The sequence below is a fragment of the Uloborus diversus genome, chromosome 10, assembly GCF_026930045.1.
Source record: "Uloborus diversus isolate 005 chromosome 10, Udiv.v.3.1, whole genome shotgun sequence".
Taxonomy (NCBI): domain Eukaryota; kingdom Metazoa; phylum Arthropoda; class Arachnida; order Araneae; family Uloboridae; genus Uloborus; species Uloborus diversus.
In genome coordinates, this window is record NC_072740.1 from 19,617,812 (window position 1) to 19,641,183 (window position 23,372).

A 23,372-nucleotide genomic window follows, 5' to 3' on the forward strand; every position below is an offset into this window, starting at 1 on the left:
TATTTTAATCTTAAAGAAATAAAACAGTTTCGCATTAACAATGCACAGAAACTTCAGTAATAAGCAGGGCCTGATTACTGAATAGGCCATCTAGGCCGTAGCTTAGGGCTCCCGATATTTAGAGGTCCCCAAATGGTTGAAATGACTTTAGTCGATGGCTAAAACTGTTCGAGCCAAAGTCTAAAGTTATAAAATTTGAATATAAGGGGACTCAAAAAAGTATTTGGCTTAGGGCCGCTTGATATCTTAATCCGGCCCTGCTAATAAGTTTTTTTTTTTTTGTAAGTGACAATTACACACACACATCAAACTATGCATATCGACAAAATTTACTTAAACTTTCCTAAATTGTAAATCTGTAGTATTCATTTTTAAGCTGGCAGCAGTAAAAAATAATATTTCGAACCTTCCTGGTGACTTACCTTAGGTCCCGGTAGTCCTCTTCCTCCTTTAGGACCAGGTGCTCCCGACAGCCCCTAATGAAAAAGAACACACATTTTTTAATTAAAAAGTTAATAAATCAACAAATAAACTGAAATAAAACTTATTAACTTAAATACTGAAGAAATCAAGTTGCATTTATAGATTTGTGTGGTTAAAACACATGTTCAGTCAATTTGCGAGGAGCATTCAATTGGGATAATGTGCGCAACAGAACCGAAATCAGTATTAAGTAGAGAATTGCATATTGCTTTTTAAGAAAATTTAATGAAATCTGGTTAACAGTTACGAAAAAAAAAAAAAGGTCTATTTTTAGTCTAGTTTGTCCCAAATTTAGGTGAAGATGTGAAAGATGTTTTTGGGCTTAACTAAAGGGTTATTCTTAACATCTTTTTCTCAAGGTGTAAGATATTTTCGTGATAACAATGCCTTTTTTTTGTAAATGAATTTTGAGATCCTTGCTGTCTCACTCTCACACACACGCAAAAAAAAAAAAAAAAAAAAAAAAAAAAAATGATAACACACACAATTAAAAAAATAACACCCAAATCACAGGCTTTCCATGATCCATGACCTCCTGCTTAGAAGACGAAGCTTCTGCCACTGAAAAAATTCTGAATAAAACGCCCGTTGTTGGGGCAAATCATATTTTTACCAGAGTGTAACAGCTGTATAAAGCTTTGAATAATCATTCCTAAACTTCTATGCTGTTTATAAATGCGTTATACTTGTAGTTTCAGTAATAAAAGTCTAAAAAGTACTTTTTAAAAAGGTTATAGTTTTATTTCAGTGAAATAAGTTCATTTAACTCAATTGTATTAATTTTGTTTTGTTTGTAAGTTTTACAATTGAAATGTGATTGAAACAGGGAAAATCATACGTTTGGTGTTCGAAAATGCGTAGTTAAAATAAAATAAATAAAATAAAATATAAAAGTAAAAAATAGAGAATTGTACAGAAACCGATCTTCTGCTTTCTATTGAAAACATTACACTTCACACAGATTTTCTACGCCAAAGAATCGCCAACTACGCCAGTTTCACTTAAATCTCCATTTTAGCGGTGACGTTTTGAATTCGTATGCTTTGTACTTCCGAAGCAATTCCTGCTACGAGCTAAATGCATTCTGAAAGAACATTGTCTTTCTGATTCATTAATTTCATAGAAATTTAGCAAATGTGCATCATTTGAGATGTTTTCAAGGTTTGATAAGTTAATTCAGCAGTTGTTACTACAAAGGACAACGGGGTAGGTTTTTGCGGGGCTTCGTTGAACTAATTCTAAAAATCTATTGAACTATTTCGATTTCGTTTTTGAACTAAAACATCTAAATAATTAGATTTTAATGTATTGAAATTGATTTTTAAACATTGACATTATTCGGTTTCAATAAAACATGAGTTATCAAGTTATCAAGTTTGCGCTGAAGTGTGATCGCACATAATGCGAGTTTGATAATTAGTTAATAAATAAATTTCAAATATTTATAACTTTGAAAGATTAAGTTCAAATGGTTTTGAATGGCCGGGTTTCATGAACTAAAAACGTTGCTTACATTGCAACTGGATAAGTTTTCAAAATCAAAACATTTCCTGTTAATATTGATTATCGTTACGTATAAAATAAATAAATAAACCATACATAAAAATTATTATTTTAATAAGAATATTTTAATTAAAAAAATTAATTTGTTTCCTGGTAGGCTTGTTCATTGTCAAGTTCTGAAATTTATTATAATGTGATTATTTGCATTACATTTAAACAGTCATGAGATATACTGACTATTAAAACGATTTTTAAAAAAAGCATGGAATAACAAAGTATATATGAAATAGTGTCATAATATTAGGTAAAGCATTTAAAAATATTTGATATATTTTTTTAATTGTAATTAAAGTACTTCAGCATAGTGTTATATTTTTTTAATTTTCCGTCAAGATGAGAAAAATCACTTTTTATTCTGAACTTCTACATGTTCAAGTCTTCTGCATCAGACAACTCTGATTCTCGATTCCTTGGGCTGTCATTTCTACATTGTTGTATGGTTATCTTAAAGCTTCACGCCAAAGAGTAGGGAATTGTAGGAGAAGATAGTCAAATATAATAAATGTTTAAAAAAAATATTTTTATAATATCAATTTAATGTTTTTAATTGCTATATGTGCGTGTTAAAAAACTCTTGGTTTGTTTCATTTAAAATAGTTCCCAAGTTGGAACACGTATTTCACTCCTTTGTTTCATTGCAATTCATTTTTCTTTAATTTACAATCTCTAGTATCAAGCAAAACACCTTTGGTCTGGATTGTTGAATCCTATTTTTTTTAATAGTTATCACGTTTTACATCACGTTTCTTTTTAAAATCGATTATTTCTTCTACCACGTTTCTCTTTAAAATTTGTTGTAAGTAACGTACTGAGTGAAGAACGTGGTTGTATAGCGTACTCTTCATAAAAAATAACCATTTTTGGGAAACTTTTTCATTAAAAATGTTTTAGGTATAGGCACTGCTGATATTACACAAATTGATCACAATCACATCATACGAGTCGGGGAGGGGAGAAAAATTAGTTGGATTGTGGCATGGTATCGTATCCCGGAATTACAGTGACACTTCTCAAAAATTTGAAAACACAAAAGGATAGTAATTGATTTAAAATCTAAGCTTAATGCTCCTTTTTGCCATAAAACTCGCAAAGTTAGTTATATAGCTGATACGTGGTGGCATAAGAGCGATATAATCAATGGCGACGCATCATTAAAATTTCATAATTAAAAACAAAAAATTTCGAAGTGTACACTACAAAATCCACCCATTTAAAATAGCATCATAAATATTTTGTGGGTACATTAGTATTTGCGGATAAACCAGCTAAATGTCATGTTGCGTAAAACCTTGATTTAATCCAATGCTGTTTTTTTAATTAATGTTACTTCTGTTGTGGAGGCGTAATATGTGTTTGTCCCATCAGTAATACTATTAGTTGTGAGGATTTGGTGTTGCAGTTACTGTCGGAACCGATGAGCAAAATATAACTAGTGATTATTTTTTATTCCATTGGACGTATGTGCCCCATTTATAATCGGATGGACTACGAGTAAAACATTATTTCAAAACAACAGCTAAAATAGCAAATTTCAGTCTCACATCCCCCCCCCCCTCCTTCCTTTTTTCTCTCTTCTTGAACTTTGTATTTATCAGTCATCACGACACTAAATGCTGTTTGGACTTCGTTAACTCGCAATCGTAATAAGAAATAGTTGCGAAATATTTTAGAAAATGTGTAATTGACGGAGTTTAACATTTTAAAGTAAAGTTATTAATTTATTTTGATATATTTTGAAAAGAGACTTGCCAACTTATTTTGCCCCTTTCACGCGGCAACACCACAACTCGTAATTTACTGCAAATTTATAAGAAACAAATAGGCACAATGCTGAAACACATTCCATAGACACGCAGCTATCGGTAGCCTTCTTCATTTTTTGTAAAATTTTGAAAATTATCTGGATCCACTTATCGTGTTTTACTGTTTCTGAATTTCTTCAACTTGGAACATCTGCTCATATGACTGTTAGTTTTGCGTAACGTGACAGGTTGCTTCATGTCACTTTCAGTAGCAAAATTCATGCTTCTATTAGCTTAATTCTATAGATTATGATGAACAACTTTAAATTGATTTACAATAAAGCTATTTAGTAAATTCTCCGTATATACTCACGACTGGTCCTGGGAATCCTTGCTGTCCTGGGGGTCCTGGAGCTCCTCTGTCCCCTGGAACTCCGGGTGATCCCAGCTGTCCATCTGGACCTGGCGGTCCTGTTTCACCCTAATTGAAGTAAAAGGTAATTTATTCTATGCAACTTTGTAGTGTGAAGTACAAATATTAGCTACAAAGGTTGAAATTGTTAGCTGAAAAATGTGTTGAAATATTCGACTAACAAGTTGAGAAAGATAGCATTGTCGTAATATCCACGAATAAAGTAGTAAAGTTTATTTGAACACTTGTTTGGTTTCGGAAATCTATTAACTGATAATCACATGAAAAAATTATGGCTTGCCATTTGTCAATATTAATGTTGTATCTAGAGCAATATTTGTTTATTACAAAAACCATATAAATCTAGTCGCGACGTCTAGAGAAACTGTTTTTATAAAGATAGAATATTGTACTTTAAATTTGATAATAAAACCCTTTGTCATATCTGTCAAAAAATTACATTTTCTTTAGTTTCAACCCCTACGTTATAATTTTCAAAGCTTCGTTGAGCTTAATTTTGTATTTGGGAGATAAATGGCACTAAGTCACAAAAACAAAAAGATCCAGAAAGCAAGTTTAAAAATTTTCTTTCGTAATGATCGGCGTAACTGGAATATCAAAACGAAAAAAATCCCCCCCCCCCCCGTCGAAAATATCACAATATAGTGTAAATGCGACATAGAAAGAAGCATCCCTAAAACAACATTTCCCCTTGACTCTTAGGGATTTCGAACTATATAACTTCTCCTGTTTGTAATGATTTCCTTTTTAAGATCTAAAATTTTTAATGTAGTTTGCGTAGTTTAACTAGTGCGATGAAGCCAAAATATTAGAACGCATCTTTAACCGGAGGATATGACATTGCAATTGTCTCAGAAAAGCATGTTTTGCAATGGCTTCCACACAATAATAACTTCAGGGGGGGGGGGGGGGATTTTTAATAACTTTCTGTGTTGATTAGTAGAATAACTTCATTATTTTTATTTATTTATTTTTGTCCAGAAGGGAGTTTATGACTCAAAATGTAACTCCATGTCCTCCATACGTACTCGAAACCCAAATTGTATGTCTAAATTAAAGTAAAAAGATGCGATATGAAACTTAGGATTAATATGAATCAGGTAATTGTGTATCAATTGAACTTACTTGACTGAAGAAATATAAATATTTCTATCCGATACATCAATCGTTTCACAAAATATTTAGCAATTTTTATCCAATTAATGAATTCGATGTTTGAAACACAAACTTTGATGGTTACTAACGTAACTGCAAGCATAAAAATCATGCAACATGAAACATTTTTTACAAGCAAAAGTCAGCCAACAGTTGACAGGTAACAGTGACAGTTGCCAACTGACAGACTTTAGCTTAGTAGGACAATTTCGAGCAATCATTTTACTTGCGTAAGCCGCTTAAACATGGATTGCATTTTGATGATCTAGGAAAAAAATCCACGATTTTCCCAGCGAAATGGAATGTACGTACTACCGATGCGTGCTTATACAAGCAACAATTATTTTCATATTTAACTTTTTGATTTTAAGATAACACAAAGCTGGATTCCAACAACAGATGCCACCCTTATGCTACTTGCTATCTAGTTTGCATGATCCATGCAACGTGACAATGTTTGAGGCATGATAATGAGACATCAATGTCTGTGCTTCTGCGATAGAGTGCGTGTTTTTAAAGCTGAAACTTAAAAATAAAATATTTGCTTTTCTAAGTCAACGGAATATTTTACCATCTGCAGAAAACATTTCACATACGTTCAAATTACTTTTTAACTGTGAGGTTTTAGCTTAAATTTTTAAGCACAAACAAGGGCTTGTTCATAATTCAAATGTACTTGTACTGTATAATGTCGAGGCTGAATTTCGCATGTTTATCGCACTTTCAGTTCCGTGCGAAACTAATTTGAACTAAGAATATCTTTTCAATGTAATTAATAGCGCTTGATAGTAATTATTACTATGAAGATAGAAATTTATGCTCTGGCTATTTGTGACATGAATTGGAAAATAAAATCCTTTGTTATAGCTATTTAAAAAAATAATTTTCCTTTTGTTCGCAAAACGTAGAGGTTCGAGTTCATTTTTCCATCTAAGAAGTAAATGACGCTAAGTCACAAAAACAAAATTTGCCAGAACGAAAGTTTAGAATTTTTCTTTCGTGATGATCTGTGTTTCTGGATTGACATTTTGGGATTATAAAATGCAAAATTTTTTTATCAAAATGTAAGCATTCTTCAAATTTGAATAGAGTAAAAAATTTAGTAATATGTGGCTTAAATTTCAATTTCGAAAAGAAAAAAAAGGTGGATATAGTGTTTTTACCTACCAGATACACATTTAAATATAACGAATAACTAACCATCCATGTTTTAAAACAATAACGTGAAAACTAAATTTTCAGCTGAACTTTGTTTTCATATTTTGTACTTTAGAAAGACACTTAGATGTTAATGGATTTTATATTTTTAGTTTTTCACATAATAAAATAACTGAGCATTGAGCTTTAGCGGTGCAGTTTCGAGCACATGACTTAAACTCAAAAAAGAATTGTACTTGTTTCTTCGCAGTTGAATTGTTTACAGGTAAAATTTTACACAGTCCTATCAGAAGAATTTTATTCTATATTTAGCTTTAAACGTCACAGGTCATCTTTTCTCTTATTTCTAATTTTGTGCAAAATAAAATTTAAAATAATGTAGGGTAAGGTGGTGTAAAATGAAGTGTACAAAACCAGGCATTGCCAATTTTATTGGGATGCTGATGACTACATGTTACACTCAAATTTTAAAAAAATGTACCTAGTCTCTGATAGTGTATTGGAAATCTTTCAACCTATCAAAGTTAAAGGTAGCTAAATTTATGGTCATTTTACCACACTGGACCGTACATAAGTTTTTATCAGATTAGTGCATTGTTTCAAGTGCAGTTAAATGAATGCATGGGATGTTTAGAAAGGAGAAAATGTCGACTTTAGAGTTTAGAAATGGGAAACAAAATCATTTTTATACTTATTTTCAATGCAACATAAAGAACTGCAAACGGAAATGCATTTTTGTTGCACATTTGCTGATTAAATAAGGTGTAAAAGTTAAGTAGAATTGAATAGTTTCCATAATAATTTATTCTAAAATCCTTTATATTTTTGGTCAAAATTTTATAAAACATAACTTTACAGAATTTTTATGTCGTTTTCTTCTTATATTAATAATTTTCTCTCGTGAATTTATGTTTGACTTCAACACACATTTTTATTTATAACTTTTCTGCTTTTCTCGGTTACATTTTGATGATTCATTCTTAATTTATGACACATTGTAACTGAATGTAGCACACACAAATCATATTAAACCAAGCAGAATTTTACTTGAAAAACTTGCGTTTTTAAGGAAGAAAAAAATGAAGAAATTTAATTAAAATAAATCAATCATCTTCAAAAGAGTTTCTCATTATACGATTACAGAAATAAACTTTCAGAACTCATCTAACTTCTAGAGTTACTTTTCGTTTCTTAAAGTCTTCCTAAGAACAGTAAATGAATTAAAAGTCACTCACTTCAATGTCAGTAGGTTTCTGGTTAGTTGATCTAAAAAACATAATTAATAATAATACTGTATATAACATACTGACGTACTTTCTCTCCCGCTTCTCCTGGTGGACCTACAGCTCCAACTAAGCCTTGCGGCCCTTGATCCCCTGGTCGTCCTTGTGGTCCCTCAGCACCTGGAGAGCCCGCGTCTCCTCGGTCGCCTTTAGCTCCTCGAGGACCTGGTTCACCACGAGAGCCTGGAAGACCCTACAAATAATAATTATTATTTTAGGCCAATTTAAATTTGAGAAGTATTTTAATATTTAAAGAAAAATTAATAAATGTATCAATTTAAAATAATTAAAATACTTTGACACTTACGAGTAATCCACTTGGACCACTATGTCCTCTCGCTCCTTTTTCTCCTGGTGGCCCCTATATAATTAGCAGAGGAAATTAGAGATAGAATTTGGTTTGGGAACAATGCTAAATTGAAATACACATTCCTACCCGAACTCCGTCTTGTCCAGCTGGTCCAGTTTCACCTCTTGGTCCAGGCATACCTTGGGAGCCTGGTAAACCTCTGTCTCCAGGAAAACCTCTTTCACCCCTTTCTCCTGGAGGTCCTGGTGGTCCAGCAGCCCCTGGAAGACCTGGTTCACCATCCTTGCCTCTTTGACCAGGACTTCCATCATTTCCGGGAAGACCCTAATAGATATTATCAGTATTTTAGATATTTATCAAAAATACAGCGTTCCCAAGAAAGAACCAATACTAGCAGGTGAATTGAACGCATATTTGCTCTGAAACAATGGAAACTAAGAAAATTTTTCTGATATGAAATGTCTAAAGTAGGAAGTAGGTGCCTCTCTCTAGTTGCTAGCTAGTTAAGCTCAGAAAAGAAAATGCCGTTTTCATTGTGGTTAGTTCAAACAAAATCACCGATAGCCATGCAAAGAAATGAAGATCCACCAAGTGTGACATTTTGGTGGATCTTTGACAGATCTGAAGAAAATTTCTTTCGACGACAAACTTTTTAAAATCCTTTCAGATAGAATCATGCTTCTAGAAATACACATTAAAATGTTAGTGATTTCGCAATAAATCGATTTAACATATTTGGTCAAACAGCTCATTTGTTCTTTGTCCAGCAGTTTGCTCTTTAAAATGCTGGAAGTAACTCACAAAGGGAGGGCACGACCTAGTAAAAACAGATTCGAATGAAACTGAGCGTCGTAGTAGACATGTGTGTATACCACCTGCAAAATATTTCCGTCAAAAGTCTAGAAACCGCGGAAAAATACGTGCTCAAAGTCACTCGGAACTTTATTAATAACATGTTAAATCTCAACCGATTGTGCCGATGTGTATGTCGAAACGTTGTACAAGACTCGTAGTCTCACGTGTGAGAGATCAAAAGTATCAAGTTGATTCTTTTTCCACATTGCTCATAGTTATTTCATAAATTATAAAAATATAAGAGCGTGACATACGTTCACACTGTAAATCAAAACTTATGTAAAACTAAAATGTCTGAAACCAGATCCCTGTTCGTTTTAATGATTTCATGCAGATGATCTATGCCACAAAATACGATTATTGTGTTTAATTACATAAAAGATTATGCCCGGCCAATATCTTGGAATTTTCAAAATTCGTTTCAGTCACTCATTTTAAGGGCGGAGGGGGGGGGGATTTTTAGGCGTGTTTATCTTTTTCTCTTTAGCGGTCTTGTTCTTGGGATATTTTCATGTTTTTTCTCTTCTTTTTTTGGGGGGGAGGGGGAGGTTGAGCCATTGGTCTTGAAGGGGGTGACTCCTGTTGTAGCTACATCTATTTATTAAAAGTTTTTTGCCGGAAGGAAACTATTTTAAATCGTAAAATTGATATTTATAGAACTTAATAATCTTCGAACGCAGAATTAGTACTTAAATTTCATTAAAGTTGAAAAGTTTAAATAACGACAAAATTGATCTGAAATTACCGAACAGATGCCTATGAAATACTAATGTAACTTATCATGAACATAAAAAATCTACTTATGCCGATCAAACATACTTGAAATCCTGTTGAACCTTGAGGTCCTGGTGGTCCTCTTTCTCCACTCTCTCCTGGTGGTCCAGGCGGTCCCAGTGGGCCAGGAGTACCTTCTTTGCCGGAATCTCCTCGTGGTCCAGGTGGACCAGTTGGACCCGGCAGTCCATCCTGACCAGCTTCACCCTGAAGGAAAGGTTTTCATTTGATTTTGTTAGAAATGTGTCGTGCTTGTTTCTAAAAATAACAGGGTTTGTTGCAAAAGAATTTCGCTTATATGGTGATAGCTGATATTTTTGAAGGTAGACTACTTTTTGGCACGATTAGAATGTTATATTTCGACGTGCAACGGAAGCGTTGGTTGGATTGCCGGCGTCATTTTGTCGAAAGTCATTTTCTCCAATAAATTTGAACTTCTGAGCATTAATTCTCCATCCGAGTTCCTCCATGCCATTAATGGGATTTTTTAACCGTTATACCATGGGACTTTGTTAAAAATAAGACCAACCGTGATGGTTAACATTTGATTACATCTGCCGTATACTCGTTGCAATATAATAGTAATTGATGTGTTGGTAAAATAAGATTAAAGCGGACGACTCGATGAAAAATTAAATTTAAATTATTGTTTCACCTTATTTACGAACTGTTGGAAATGATTTCATGGTGTCGTACGTAGCTTGTTGCTTTAACAATTTCTATTGCATGCTCAAAATTTACTGTAAGTTTATCCATACTAAAAGTTCATAAAATAAATATTGTGCCTTTTAAAAGGATATCTTTTAACCTGCATACATTCGAACACTCACCCCTTTTAATATTTTATTTATGCTTCGTTTATTAGCATGTTCAAAAATACTGTGTCACAGAATATGGAACTGAGGTGCATAACTTCTCTAAAAGAGTTAAAGAAATTCTATTTGGATATATAATTTAAACACCAATATATTTCACAGCTATATTCTATAATCTACTTTATCGTATACTTTTTTGTACGTTACGTCATTTCATGAAAAAATAATTGCACCAGGAAAGATCGAGTATTTCATCGTATTATCTGCTTAAAAATATTTGCATGAAGGTTTTTGTAATATTGAAACTATATGGATTGATTCTAACTGCTTAATTTCGTGGTATTTAATGTGTCCTAATGACAGCCGTTTGAAACTATCTGATTCAAAAACTGATCTGATACCCAGAGCGCAATAATGAAAGTGAAAATTATCATTTATTGTACCTACAAAATTTACTTCGTTATAGTGGTTTTGAAAAGAACTTTCTATGAACAGCAGCAATCAACGAAAATGAATATTAGTTTAGATTATTAATACACTTAGTTCTAGTTTATTGCAGAGTAGTTATATCTAGTATAACAAAATACAAGCAAAAGCATTCATCAAATTAAAAAAAAAAGAAACATAGTATTTATATCTGCTACCTACTTGATCTCCTTTAGCTCCTGGTAATCCCATTAAGCCTGGGAGTCCTTGTATTCCCTAAAATTTAAAAGATCATGAAATCATCCGTGAAAAATTTTAGAATTTTGCTTAGTTAAAGTGTTAATGAATTTTACTTGCGGTCCTGGTTCTCCTGGTTTGCCGTCAGCTCCTGGTTGCCCCTAAAAAAAGAGTATAATAATAATAATTTGCTGCAGTCTAGATGGTATTAAAATCTAACATCTTGTATCGTCGTTCTTTTCTATTGATAAAGTCTAAATTACACCATTTTAATTTCATAATTAAAACATTTCAATTCACTCCTTAACCTAAGCAAATTTCATGGAATCTTAACAGAATCATGAATGAGTCTATGACCCTAGATTATTTACTTTCCTTTGTCCATTCTTGAAGGAATTTACTTTACATATATTCAAATTGAATTTTGCAGAGATACATTTAATTTTTACAGTTGTCATAATAATTTTCATAATACATATTTTACATGAATTAGACAGCTATACTAAGGTCGGACTGCACTGTAAGTGACATAAAACGAGTGCAAAATGGTTGTATATATATGTTATAAAGTTAATTTAACATTGCTTTGGAAATACAACCGTTTCAGAAACGTATTTTCTTTCCCCAAAACATCAACTTATCAGAAACATACCCTTTCGCCAGCAATCCCATCTTTGCCTGGAAGTCCTGGTCTGCCAGCGAGTCCCTAGAATTAAATATTTATTATTGTACATGAACATTTACTACAAGTAGAAAGTACTGATTTACAAATAATGATAAGCCTTATGGTTTGTAGAAGGTAGTGACTTACAAATAATCATAACCCGTAACATTTTTTACAGTACTGTATCAATAGGTATAGAAAAAAATTATGTATGTTTGTAGTAAAAAAAGGATTCAAAATGTATCTATTGCGAAAAAAAGGGACAGTATCTTCCTTTACTACCATTAATAATCAAAACACATTAAAACAGTGTCTTGAATATGTAAGGAATTTTATTATAGACAAAAAACAACTTTTATAGACATTCGTCAGTAAAAACTAAGTAAATCAGAATGTATTTTGTATTAAAATGGAATAAACTGTTTTGACAGCTATAAACTTTGATTCTCATCTGAATTCTCTAAAATAAAGTTTAGAAACTGTAATATTAAGGTTAAATCAAACACAATCAAACACATAGCGAAAAAAAGTGGTTTAGTACAATATATTTTCATAGTGTAGCAATTACTAGTGTAATGTTACTTACTCTCAAGCCTTGAAGTCCTGGAGGCCCTGGTCTTCCGGATTCTCCCTATCGAAAACAATAGAGACTTTAATTAACATATTTCTGTTCAGCTTACTCTAATTAATACGCATTGAGAAGTGGAAATAAACAGTAAAACAGAAATAAAACTTAAGATCATTGCTTTCCCACTTGAAAAGAAAAAAAAATGATTTTCCTCCGTTTACAACGGTATTAAAAATATATTTATATCGTCTTTAAGTTAGGAATACACAATATTGTTTGGGTCGTTGCCGAGAAATGAGCACGAAATTTATAGGAAGGATTATATTTAAAGGAAAGTTATTAAATGGTTATTGAATAAGTTTTAGGGAATGCCAAATGCATTTCATGTTCAGCAATTTTTTTAAATATTTTTGTTTATGGAACAACATTTTCTGAACTTTATAAGTTTCGAAAATGGAATGATTGATTTAAATGAATAGAAATGAAGACCGTAGTGTGGATAACGAATGTAAAGCGCTCAACTGAAAGATTGTCCAAAATGAAGAGCAAATAATGCAGTTGAAAAGACGTTTTTGGTTGTTTCTAATGGTGCTGCGCATTACCTCCTCGCTATTTACAGACCTAGTGCGCTCCCAGCAATTTTTGCATGTGGCACAATTAGCAGCGATTGCCATTATCACTTGAGAATTTTGACTCCCAGTTTCCACAAAATAGAAACACATAATTTCTGACGATGCAAAATTGCACTAGGAATTAAATTTAGATGAGTGTCTAAATCAAACTGACACTGTGAGTTGAGAAGTGCATTCTTTGATAAACTGCTTATTGAATGTCATGCTTACCCCATAGAAATGTTAAATTCATCTCAGGAAAAATAACAAAACAACCACTATCTTTGCAGTCTGTTATATCAAGTTAAATAAATGTTTTCCAAACATTACATATTTTATTTCTCAATTTTTTTTTTTTTTTTTTTGTGATAACACCATAACTTTCTCCATACTTTTTCAAACTTCTTGAGTGAGGCATTTTAAAGATTTTTTTTCCTCCGCTTTCGACAAAAAATAAAGAGACTACTGCGGCAGTTAGAAGCAAAGGGATGTAAGTGACGAAGTTAAAAATGTGCAGATAACTAGTACAAATGATAAGCGAACCTTTCATCTGTTTTGAGGCAAGAAATAGTACTAGTAATGTCACGTCTTTCCCTGCACTTGTAACTAGCGTATCGTATAGTAGTGGCGAATGGCGAAATGTTCAATTAGAAGTGGGGCGAAATTAAAGAGGAAAAGCAGTTAATCCATTTTTTAATAGATTTTCAATTAACAAAGGGCAGGGGCACATGATATAGATGATGAGAAAATGAATAGCTAGTTTTGTTTCATGAATTTTTAAAACTAATGATTTTCTCTATATTTATTTGCTTTAATGAGCGGCGTCACAGTAGCCCTCGTAGGTGCTATACAGCGTGATTTAGAAAACAAATCAAGGAAACCTTACCTTGGATCTGGACTTCAAACGAGTTTTACTCAAAACTTTAAAGCGTCCACGTACAACCCATTGCTTCTTCACTGCCTCAATTCACATTTTAGTTGTTTTGTCACAAAAACCAATTTTTTGTGGAGTTTTTTAATTACTCATTACGTCAATGCATAACATGCCGAAATGAAAGAAACTCAATGAATCAGTTGGTTAGAGCGTCGTGCTAATAATGCGGAAGTTGCGAGTTAAAATCCCGATGGGCTGAAAAATGGCGTTTTAATGGCTTAGTTTTTTCAGCAGAATTGTGATCTGAATTCCATGCGTATATTATCTATTACTCTACGATTCGGAGTTACAGTTCCTTTGCTGTAAATATCTGGAAACGAGACATTAATTTTAACATGGTAAATTGTGGCATAACATCTTAACAAAGTAAAATCATTGATTTTAATTTATTTTGCTTTTTATTACGCATTGCTTTAGTGTTATAAGATCGATTCTCCATAAGGACAGAAAATGTAGTATTTGACTAATTTTCCTCAGCTAAATTCTGAACCAAATTTCCATAAATATATAATCTTAACTCATTGGAAGCTGGATTCTAAAACAGTTATATTGTTGCATTGAAATCAGAAAAAAAAAAAAAAACCCCACCCGTTTATTTTAACATGGGAAATTGTAGAATGATATTATATTATTTCACAGGTGTTCTTGTGGGTACACCGTTACTTCTTTAATACTTCATCAAATTTGAAAAGTAAAACATTATTTTAAAGACTTTTTCACTGCTATTAGTGGAAAATAAACAAGTCACACTTTTGTTCTTATTCCAAAAATTTTTAACGGGTTTTGAATTGGTTTGTTGAACGCGAATGACTCGCAAGAACCATCTAGTTATTCAAATATTTTATATGTATAAGATGTCCTCTTTACCTCTAGTCGCTATCATTTTTCAAAATTCAGATGTATTCAAGCCATTCAGTGAAAACAAAAAACGACTTATTCCTGAGGGAAATAATGACCGCTGTATTCTTACAGATATTTACCAAATCCTGCTGAATTCTGAGTCTTTGTGTTTAAACTCGGCCTTGTTCTATATATATATATATATATATATATATATATATAAATTGAAAAAAAAAACTCCCTGTAGTAATCTTTTACAAGCGTTGTGTTCTGTCTAAATGCTGTTACGTGTTGTCCATATACTTTGCCGAAAGAATATAGTTTACAGAAAGCATTGTCGATTACAGAATGTTCGGATTGACTCTAGATTTTTGAGGGTCAACATTTATAAAATTTCAATTGTCAATAATCCTTTTATTGTTATATTTTGACGTAGAAAATTATAACACCAACTAAAAACAGTATTATTACATTTTCCTTACAGAATAACGAAACTGACGAATATATAAGATTGTACCTGAGATCCTTTAGGTCCTTGTGGGCCTTGGGGACCTTTGTCTCCTTGTGCTCCTTTCATGCCTGCTGGTCCATCTGGTCCGGGCAGTCCGCGAGCGCCAGCAACTCCCTTCAAACACATAAAAAAAATTATTTCTTAAGTGACTTCAACTTTTAAAGCAATTAATCGGAAATATGTTTAGTAACCTTCTCATACAAGTTCATATTCAAGTTGCAACTGGCTACCGCGAGATGTCTCTGCGCGTTATCGAATGTGCCCTACTTCTTATTTATTACTCATTTAGTCAAAATTGTGAGCAAGGGAGAGATGACTTCATAATTTATGATTGCCTTCCCCCCTCGAGGTCACCAGACCTAACACCATGTAATTTATTCCTGCCGGGAAATATAAAGGATATTGTGTTAGATCCCTTACCTGGTAATACCAATGAACTGAAAAATTGTATCACTGTAGCAATTGTTTGTGTGGCTGCGTACATCCTAACGTGCAACGACAGGAGTTTGAATACAGCCTATACAGGTTTAATATCGTTCAGGCGTCAAGAAGAGGGCTCATACAACATTTTTAGAAAGTTTTAAGCTTTTTTTTTTTTTTTTACTTCGATTTTGTGCCATTTTTACTCTTAGAAATATAAACGCTTGAAACCCCACCAATATTTTCGAAGCACCTTGTACGCAAGTTTGATCACAGTAAGCATGTTAATGATAAAGTGAAAAAAAAATAGAAAATGCAACTTACCCTTTCTCCAGGAGGGCCATGCGGTCCAGATGGGCCTGGTGAACCAGATTTTCCCTGAAATTAAAATTCAAAAAAACTGTCAGACGTAATTGACGGCAAGACGATTAAATTAAAAAAAAGTTTCAACATTGACAATCTATTGGATATAGTTATATGTATGAACTGTATAACTTTAATTTCCAATCGTATGAAAACAGCAAATAAATAGGAAGAATAATGTAGTATAGTCAAATCGATGACATACCCTCTTTCCTGGTTGTCCTGGTGTTCCTGGAAGACCCCTAGGACCAGGACCCCCTTGTTCTCCTTTTCGACCAGTTTCTCCTTTCAATCCAGATTCGCCAGGGATGCCCTAAAAGAAAAAAAAAATGCTTAAAAATATTTTAAAATGTGGTATTTGAATGTTATAACCGGAAATAAATGAAATGTAGAGAACTGCTAGTTCTCATTCTCATTTTTATACCTTCTTTTCAAGCAGCAAAATTTAAAATATTGGGAAATTTAAGGCGGAATTCCATCGAAAAATCATTTTTTCAGCAAATAAACTAAATTATTTTAACAGATGTAAAGTTTTTTTTTTATAATGTCAATTAAATTGAATGCACTCTTACTAACTAGTTTGATCCCACCACAAAACTTTCGATAAACAAGCGAAGTCTTCAGAATTTAGATTAATATAAATTGTCCTATGAAGCTGCGTTTAAAATAAATTGAAGTAAAATTATGATACACATTTCTAGTTTTGTCATATTTCAACAAATTTTTTCAATGCATGCTTCAAATTTGTTGTATGTTCTTCTCGTATTTAACTGGAAACAGACAAAATAAATTATCCTCATAATAAGTTTCAAGTTTTTGACGAGCTTTCCTTTTTTCCTTTTTTCTTTTTCTTTTATACAGTATATTCTCCGCAGTTAAAAGATTCATTAGAATTTGTAGCACTTTCAAATTAAAACTGTACAAGCACAAAATCGATGCTGCCTTTTAGTACTTTATTAAAGTCTGACACACTTTTTTAGAGTGGAACTATAATTGCATTACAAATTCAGGTGGGAAAATTCCTTTTTAATTTTTAATTTGAGTCTACTTTTTTAAAAGTAGTTTCCACTCCATAATAGTAGCCTTTCCTAGTTTTTGGAACAGCAAAAGAAATAATTTAACAAGCTGATGTCTTAAATTTGCACTATTTAAGACATAAGCTTGTTCTTATTATTTCTGATGTCACGATGAAATTTTCTTTTATCGTCTAAATTTCTAAAACAATTTTAACTCTTATATATTTAAATAGACAAATGTATCATTAAATTAATAAAAATAACTCAAATTATGCAGTTAGACTGTAGGAAGCATGAATACCGGTGATCCTTTGGGTCCAGGTAGTCCAGGACTTCCTGATAGTCCAGGGGGGCCTCTAGCTCCCGGAAATCCAGGTGGTCCAGCAAGACCACTCTCTCCCTAAATATAAGTTTTATTGTGAGTTACATTGGGCATATAGAGTGGAAGATTCAAACGAATAATGATATGTTTATTACTTACGGTTGATCCTTTTTCTCCAGGCGAACCATCTTTTCCAGAAGGGCCCTAAAAAGTATATTTTATTTTTAGATTTACTAATTAGAAACAATTTTAGATCAATAAAGATGATTTTTATGTTTCTTCAAGTTTGTGCTTGCGTTGATTTTTCTGAATATGTTCTTATTCTTTGGAACATTAATAAGTTATAAATAAGCTTTGATAAGTAGTAGATATGTATATACAATCCGACGTCAAAATTAAAATGTATTTCTACATTCAAATGCTTATTTTATTTTGAAATCATACCCTTGGGGGGAGGGGGGGATTTACTATCCGGCCTCTAGCAAGTTAAGCGCCGTTGGCAGGCGGATTAAGCAATTCCATTTGCTGAAATAGGGGTGAGGAAAAACTGTTGAAAGTCAAAAGGCTTGATGGTAGCCCAACTTTGCGTTAACAGTTTCTCTTGAAAGAAATGGACTAGCTCAAGGCCGTAGCTCAACTTATCAGAGGCGGACAGTACTTATAAGTTCAAATGAGTAAGCGCTAATAATAGTTTTGTTTATATATCTGCAATTTTAAGAAGATTTCTAAATAAGAAATTTAAATATGTTACTAAAATGTATAGCTACTTGTTACCAGGTGTGATATTTGTCCTTTGAAAAAGAAATCCATCTTAAGAGCAGTATGAAATTCGCTTACTCGTAACTTTCAGCCAATATTACGAGTAAGGAATTTAAAAAATCTTTAATTTGATAGCATTTTCATATTTAATAGGAACCACAGTATTATTAATAGACAAAGTGGAGTTTGATTTTGAAGCCAATTAAATTAGACTGATATGTCTTTTTTCAAAATTTCATCTTTAAGCTTCATAATTTGCTGCTATTAGGTTGAATGTTTCAAATAAATTGTGCATTTCAAAACCAAATGTAATGGAATCAGATTTTTGTTTGAAACAGGGTAGTTTTTAAAGAGGAGTTTTCTGTGGTGTGGATTTTTGATCATTGAAAATATTTAGTTAGTTTTACCGTAGTTTAAGCGAATACTTGTCCTCCAATGTTGTAAATATTCTGTATCACACAGCTCAAACTTTGAGTTTATGCGGTTGTTTTATGAAAAGAAAATACAGTTTTATAATTGATGTCCCACTTGCTCAAAAAAGTTAGGCTCCTTTCTTGAAAAAAAATAAATAGCAGTTAAAAATGAACTTGAAAAGTACGTTTTTCTGAAAATAATATTGGGAAAGTTTATAATTTTAGGGTTTGTGTTGAGAAAGTTCATAACTACGATTGTTTTCTTTTTTCTTCTTCTTTCTTTTTTCTTTTTTTGGATATTGAACAAATTAAAAATGTAAAAATAAATTAACTTACAAAGAAAAGAAAATAAGTAACCTAAAACTTCAAAAACGTTCAAATATGCCAAAACACTGAAAAACAGACTTTAACATTAAAGCTTCAAAAACTTCAATGTTAACGCTAATATGTGGTTAATGATTCAATGGAACATTGCAGACAATAAAACAAAACGACAAAAAGTCTTACCATTGGTCCTGGTTCACCAGAAACTCCTGGTTTTCCAGATTCTCCTCTCGGGCCTTGTAATCCTTGACTTCCTTTAGGGCCTACAGGTCCAGCATCACCCTGTATTTAAAGCAAATGAAACTCTTGTCACTTGAATAGTTTATTTGCGTGAATTTTTTGCGTAGAGTTTTTATCTAACGCATTATCTTCTTAACATTGAATTGTAAGTTTGGATATTAATTTAGAATGATTCTGTGTTTGTATTTCGAGCCCTTTTACCCGATCACTTTCGGGTACTGCAATGAGAAATCACTAGAAACGTAAGCCTCGCTTTCTTACACTTGAGCAATTTTTACACTCATGTGCTTTCGCTTTCATCTTCTACAAACAAACGGGAGATGAGCAAAAGGAATGTGCTGTTTCACTGTTAAAAATTTTCTTGAAATGTTTTTGTAAGAAGTACTAGCATCTATGCTGTCCGTATTTTTTACCATAAAACTCTGTTTTAATTTATCATTTTGCGGTAGAAAAAACAGAGCACTGTGGTTAGTAGCGCTGAGTAAAAAACGACGACATGCAAGCAGCGGGGTCCGAACCTGAGACCATTTTATTCGCAGACCGGTTCTCTAATCCCTAGTCATTTGGGATTCGACGAGAGAGCGGGATGGAGAATTATGATTCGCTCCACAAGTCACATGGTGTACTGACTGACACTGCAATCGCTTACTTTTTCCGGCAAAATATACTGTAAAGTTTTCTGTACTGTAAACACTCTATTTTACAGTAATATTTATCGTAAAGTTTTCCTGAATTTTTAGCAGTGTGTACATAAGTTGAGTTACACAAGTTTGCCTTACGCATGCCACAGCGCACATGTTTTCATCATCCTTTCCTCAATTTGAAGGCGAAAGGAAAATCACATGTGTAGACACAGCTTTAGGTTATCCCGTTGCGAAACTCTTTAACAACGAATTTATTATATCTTGAGAGCTGATGATTAAGGATTTAAACCCTACTTTTGAAAGCCGCTTGATTACGTCACTGCCGGCGGTATATATGAGGCGTAGTATGCGACAAGAGCGAATCTGCCAAAACTTTGGTTCAAGGGACATTAAGTTAAGGAAAAAATTAGGTTAAGGGAAAAATTAGGTTATCCCGTTGCGAAACTCTTCAACAATGAATGTCTTGAGAGCTAATCTCTTGAGAGCTAATGATTCCGGAGTGTAATCCTACTTTTGAAAGCCGCTTGATTACGTTACTGTCGGCAGGACATATGACGCGTAGCATGCAACAAGAGCGAATCCACAAAACTGTAGTTAAGGGGAAAATCCCCCAAAGAAAAATTAACCAGCTTCAAAGCGACAAAGGCAAATTACCATGTTATGAAGAAAAAACAAGATGGACGACAAGATTAATACTTTAATTAGAGTGAAAATTGTATTCCCTAGCTCTTCTACAACAAAACTCTAAAAATAATTATAGGACTGATGGATTTACCCTTGTGGCAAGGAACGCGTCATGTGAAATCCTGTTACAACGAACTTCAAGGGATCGCACATTTTGTTCGTTGTAACGGGAATTTCGTTGTAATGGAATTCAAGCATTTTTTGTAAGTTAAATCGGGACTGAAAAGTTATTTCATTGAAACAAATATTTCGTTGTATTGGTATTCGTTGTAACGGAATTTCACTGTATACCGTTCTTCTTCAGCAGGGGATTTCAAAATTTTCTTGTATTCATGTTTTATTGAAAGATTTGGAAGCTCTTTCAGAAGAAAAAGTTCATCTTTCATTTAGTTAGGGGGAACTATTTAAGTATAGTGTAGAAAAGGAACTAATGGAAAAATTATATGTTTTCCTCTATCAAGTAAAATTTCTGTAAATTTGACTTTTAGACACGAATCAAAGCTATTAAACAATGAAACATTCATTTTTTATTATTTTAAAATTGTTAATTACATTGTAAAGAATGGTAAAGTAACGTCAATGGGTGATAGAAGGAAGCATACTTTCCAAAAATGACCTAATTTGAGCATCGCTGGAAAGATGTTTACTGGTCGGTAAATATTTGCTTATACAATTATCAATCAAACTTTAAAGTTTAGATATAAACAACATTTTGTAACCAGGAATCACATGTTGTTGTTTTTTAAACATGTTTTTTGACACATAAATTATTTGCCTTCGTGACCCCGTAATCGGAATGTGAGGCCTGAAAGTCTACTGTGACTTTTGCAAAGTTACACAAAGAAAAGTCGATGCAGACGGTGAAGTCCGTGGTGTATTCAGTTTCTCATCAAGTTCTTAATTTTGGCGCATTTCTAAAATTTTTGGCAGACTTTCAAACTTATATCTGATAACGGGGACACGGGAGCAAATAATTTTTGCGTCAAAAGTTTTTCTCAATATGCTCATTTGATTGGTACCTATTTCAAGAATGTTCATTATCACTAGATTCGCGTGCTTCTCTCGAGAGTAGTATTTCCATTCCTTTGCATGTAGTAAACCATTAGTTTGGGAGAAAATTTCATGTGAGCAATAATTTATTGAACAAATATTATTAAATTTTCTACCTAGTTGCATTTACAGCAGAAATGCGCGATAATAAGGAGGTGACCTTCAAAAAGATATAATGAATATGGAACACGAACCTTTGCTCCAGGTGATCCCGGAAATCCTGGCGGTCCTGGTCTTCCAATTGGTCCCTAAATTAGGTACAAGAAATACATTTATAATAAAAGTAGTAGACGAAGAAAAATTATTTTTAAGCAAAGCACCTGTTCAAAATGAACTTTGAAAAGTAAAATAGATGATGGGTACTCGATACCAAGTACAAACAAGAGTTAAATTTATCGGAAAGTTTAAGAATAATCAAAGAACTTGTCTATCATAACGGAACAATTTTTCCCTGTTTTAATGTTTGGCAAGATGTTTTCAAAAGTTCACTTTAATATTAATAAGAAATTTATATATATAGATAGACCTGAGCATGTATTTTACAGATGTATAAAACATATTCAGTTCAGTACGTTCCACCATACTTATTGTAAATATTAGTTTTCTTTTCTGACATATTTTTACTCTATATCTTAATTCAATTCTGACCTTTTTCTATATATCTCGATTCAATTAAAAGTTTTCTTACATTCTTATTACTTTCTTAATTGCAAAACAACTTAGTCACATTATTGCTTTTTTGCAGGAGAGATAAAATACTTTCGTCTTTTTCAAAATTCAAAGGATGGGGCTTGCGCTCTTTTATACTTGTAAATAGTTATATAGGAATTTCTTTTATAGAATTATGTTGTGATGACTTGATGCTGAATAAGGTTCTACATCTATAGTCGTAATAACCTGAAAATTGCCATTTTCTTTTGGACTTAAAGTAGTCTGGCTCTGAGGTGATATATATTTTCTTTGTATCGAACGGGAAAAAACGGGAATTCTGCCAATTTTGGAAGTTTCAAAGATATTTTTAAATGTGCCTTAATCAGCAAAAATAATCTTCCTCGTAAAAATCTAGAGTTGGACTATATTAAGGAAATTCCACGGAAAACGGAATTTTGTCCCGCACGTGACGTTTCATATATTTCATAAAAAATAATAATTTAAAAGGATGAACGCTTGTGTGATTTCTTAAGCAAAAACTTTCTTCAAAAATTATTTCTTTCTTATGACATATAGGAACCCCGTCACGTGCTTGACAAAATGAATATTTTCAATGAAATGGGCATATACATATTTTTTTTTCAATGGATTAAATAATTATTTTTCAACTAATGAGATATGTTTTCTTTACGTTTTAACCATAACTTTCAAAATCTACAACTCGTTTCGTCATTGCTGTATTAATAGAACAAAAATATTAGCTTATTCATAAGCAAGTTACCAGAGGTTGACTTTGGGTGTCCCGCACGTGATGCATGTAAATAAATTTTATTTTAAATAACAAAATTGTTTAATAAAATATAATTGTGTCCTGAGTATCTTTGTATCAAATGTAAAGATTAAAAAAAAATGCTTACCCCTGTTTTATTAAAATATTAAGAGATATGACAAAATGTTGATGAAATTTAAGCGTATTTTTGTCCCGCGCATGACGGTGGAATGGCCCATTAGTAATGTAAGAGCAGAGAATCATTTTTAGATTCAAACAAGTTCACATGATGAAAATGTTTTAATAGTAATTCAACTTTTTTATGTCTTTTAATCGTCAAAAAAATGCAAAACAA

At 32.5% G+C, this 23,372-nt stretch overlaps 1 protein-coding gene across 1 annotated transcript in view; it reads right to left on the minus strand.

Moving 5' to 3' along the window:
* Nucleotides 1-23,372, minus strand: part of LOC129231807 (collagen alpha-1(I) chain-like) — a 139,719-nt gene that overhangs the window by 33,861 nt on the left and 82,486 nt on the right. The window contains exons 16-32 of the mRNA XM_054866183.1: nt 21,792-21,845; nt 19,163-19,261; nt 17,643-17,687; nt 17,463-17,561; nt 16,351-16,458; nt 16,107-16,160; nt 15,369-15,476; nt 12,485-12,529; nt 11,887-11,940; nt 11,351-11,395; nt 11,220-11,273; nt 9,802-9,963; nt 8,254-8,451; nt 8,125-8,178; nt 7,849-8,010; nt 4,162-4,269; nt 423-476 (exon numbers count right to left, since the gene is read on the minus strand). Coding sequence (XP_054722158.1) covers nt 423-476; nt 4,162-4,269; nt 7,849-8,010; nt 8,125-8,178; nt 8,254-8,451; nt 9,802-9,963; nt 11,220-11,273; nt 11,351-11,395; nt 11,887-11,940; nt 12,485-12,529; nt 15,369-15,476; nt 16,107-16,160; nt 16,351-16,458; nt 17,463-17,561; nt 17,643-17,687; nt 19,163-19,261; nt 21,792-21,845 — 1,503 coding nt within the window. The remainder of the gene's footprint in view (nt 1-422; nt 477-4,161; nt 4,270-7,848; nt 8,011-8,124; nt 8,179-8,253; nt 8,452-9,801; nt 9,964-11,219; nt 11,274-11,350; nt 11,396-11,886; nt 11,941-12,484; nt 12,530-15,368; nt 15,477-16,106; nt 16,161-16,350; nt 16,459-17,462; nt 17,562-17,642; nt 17,688-19,162; nt 19,262-21,791; nt 21,846-23,372) is intronic.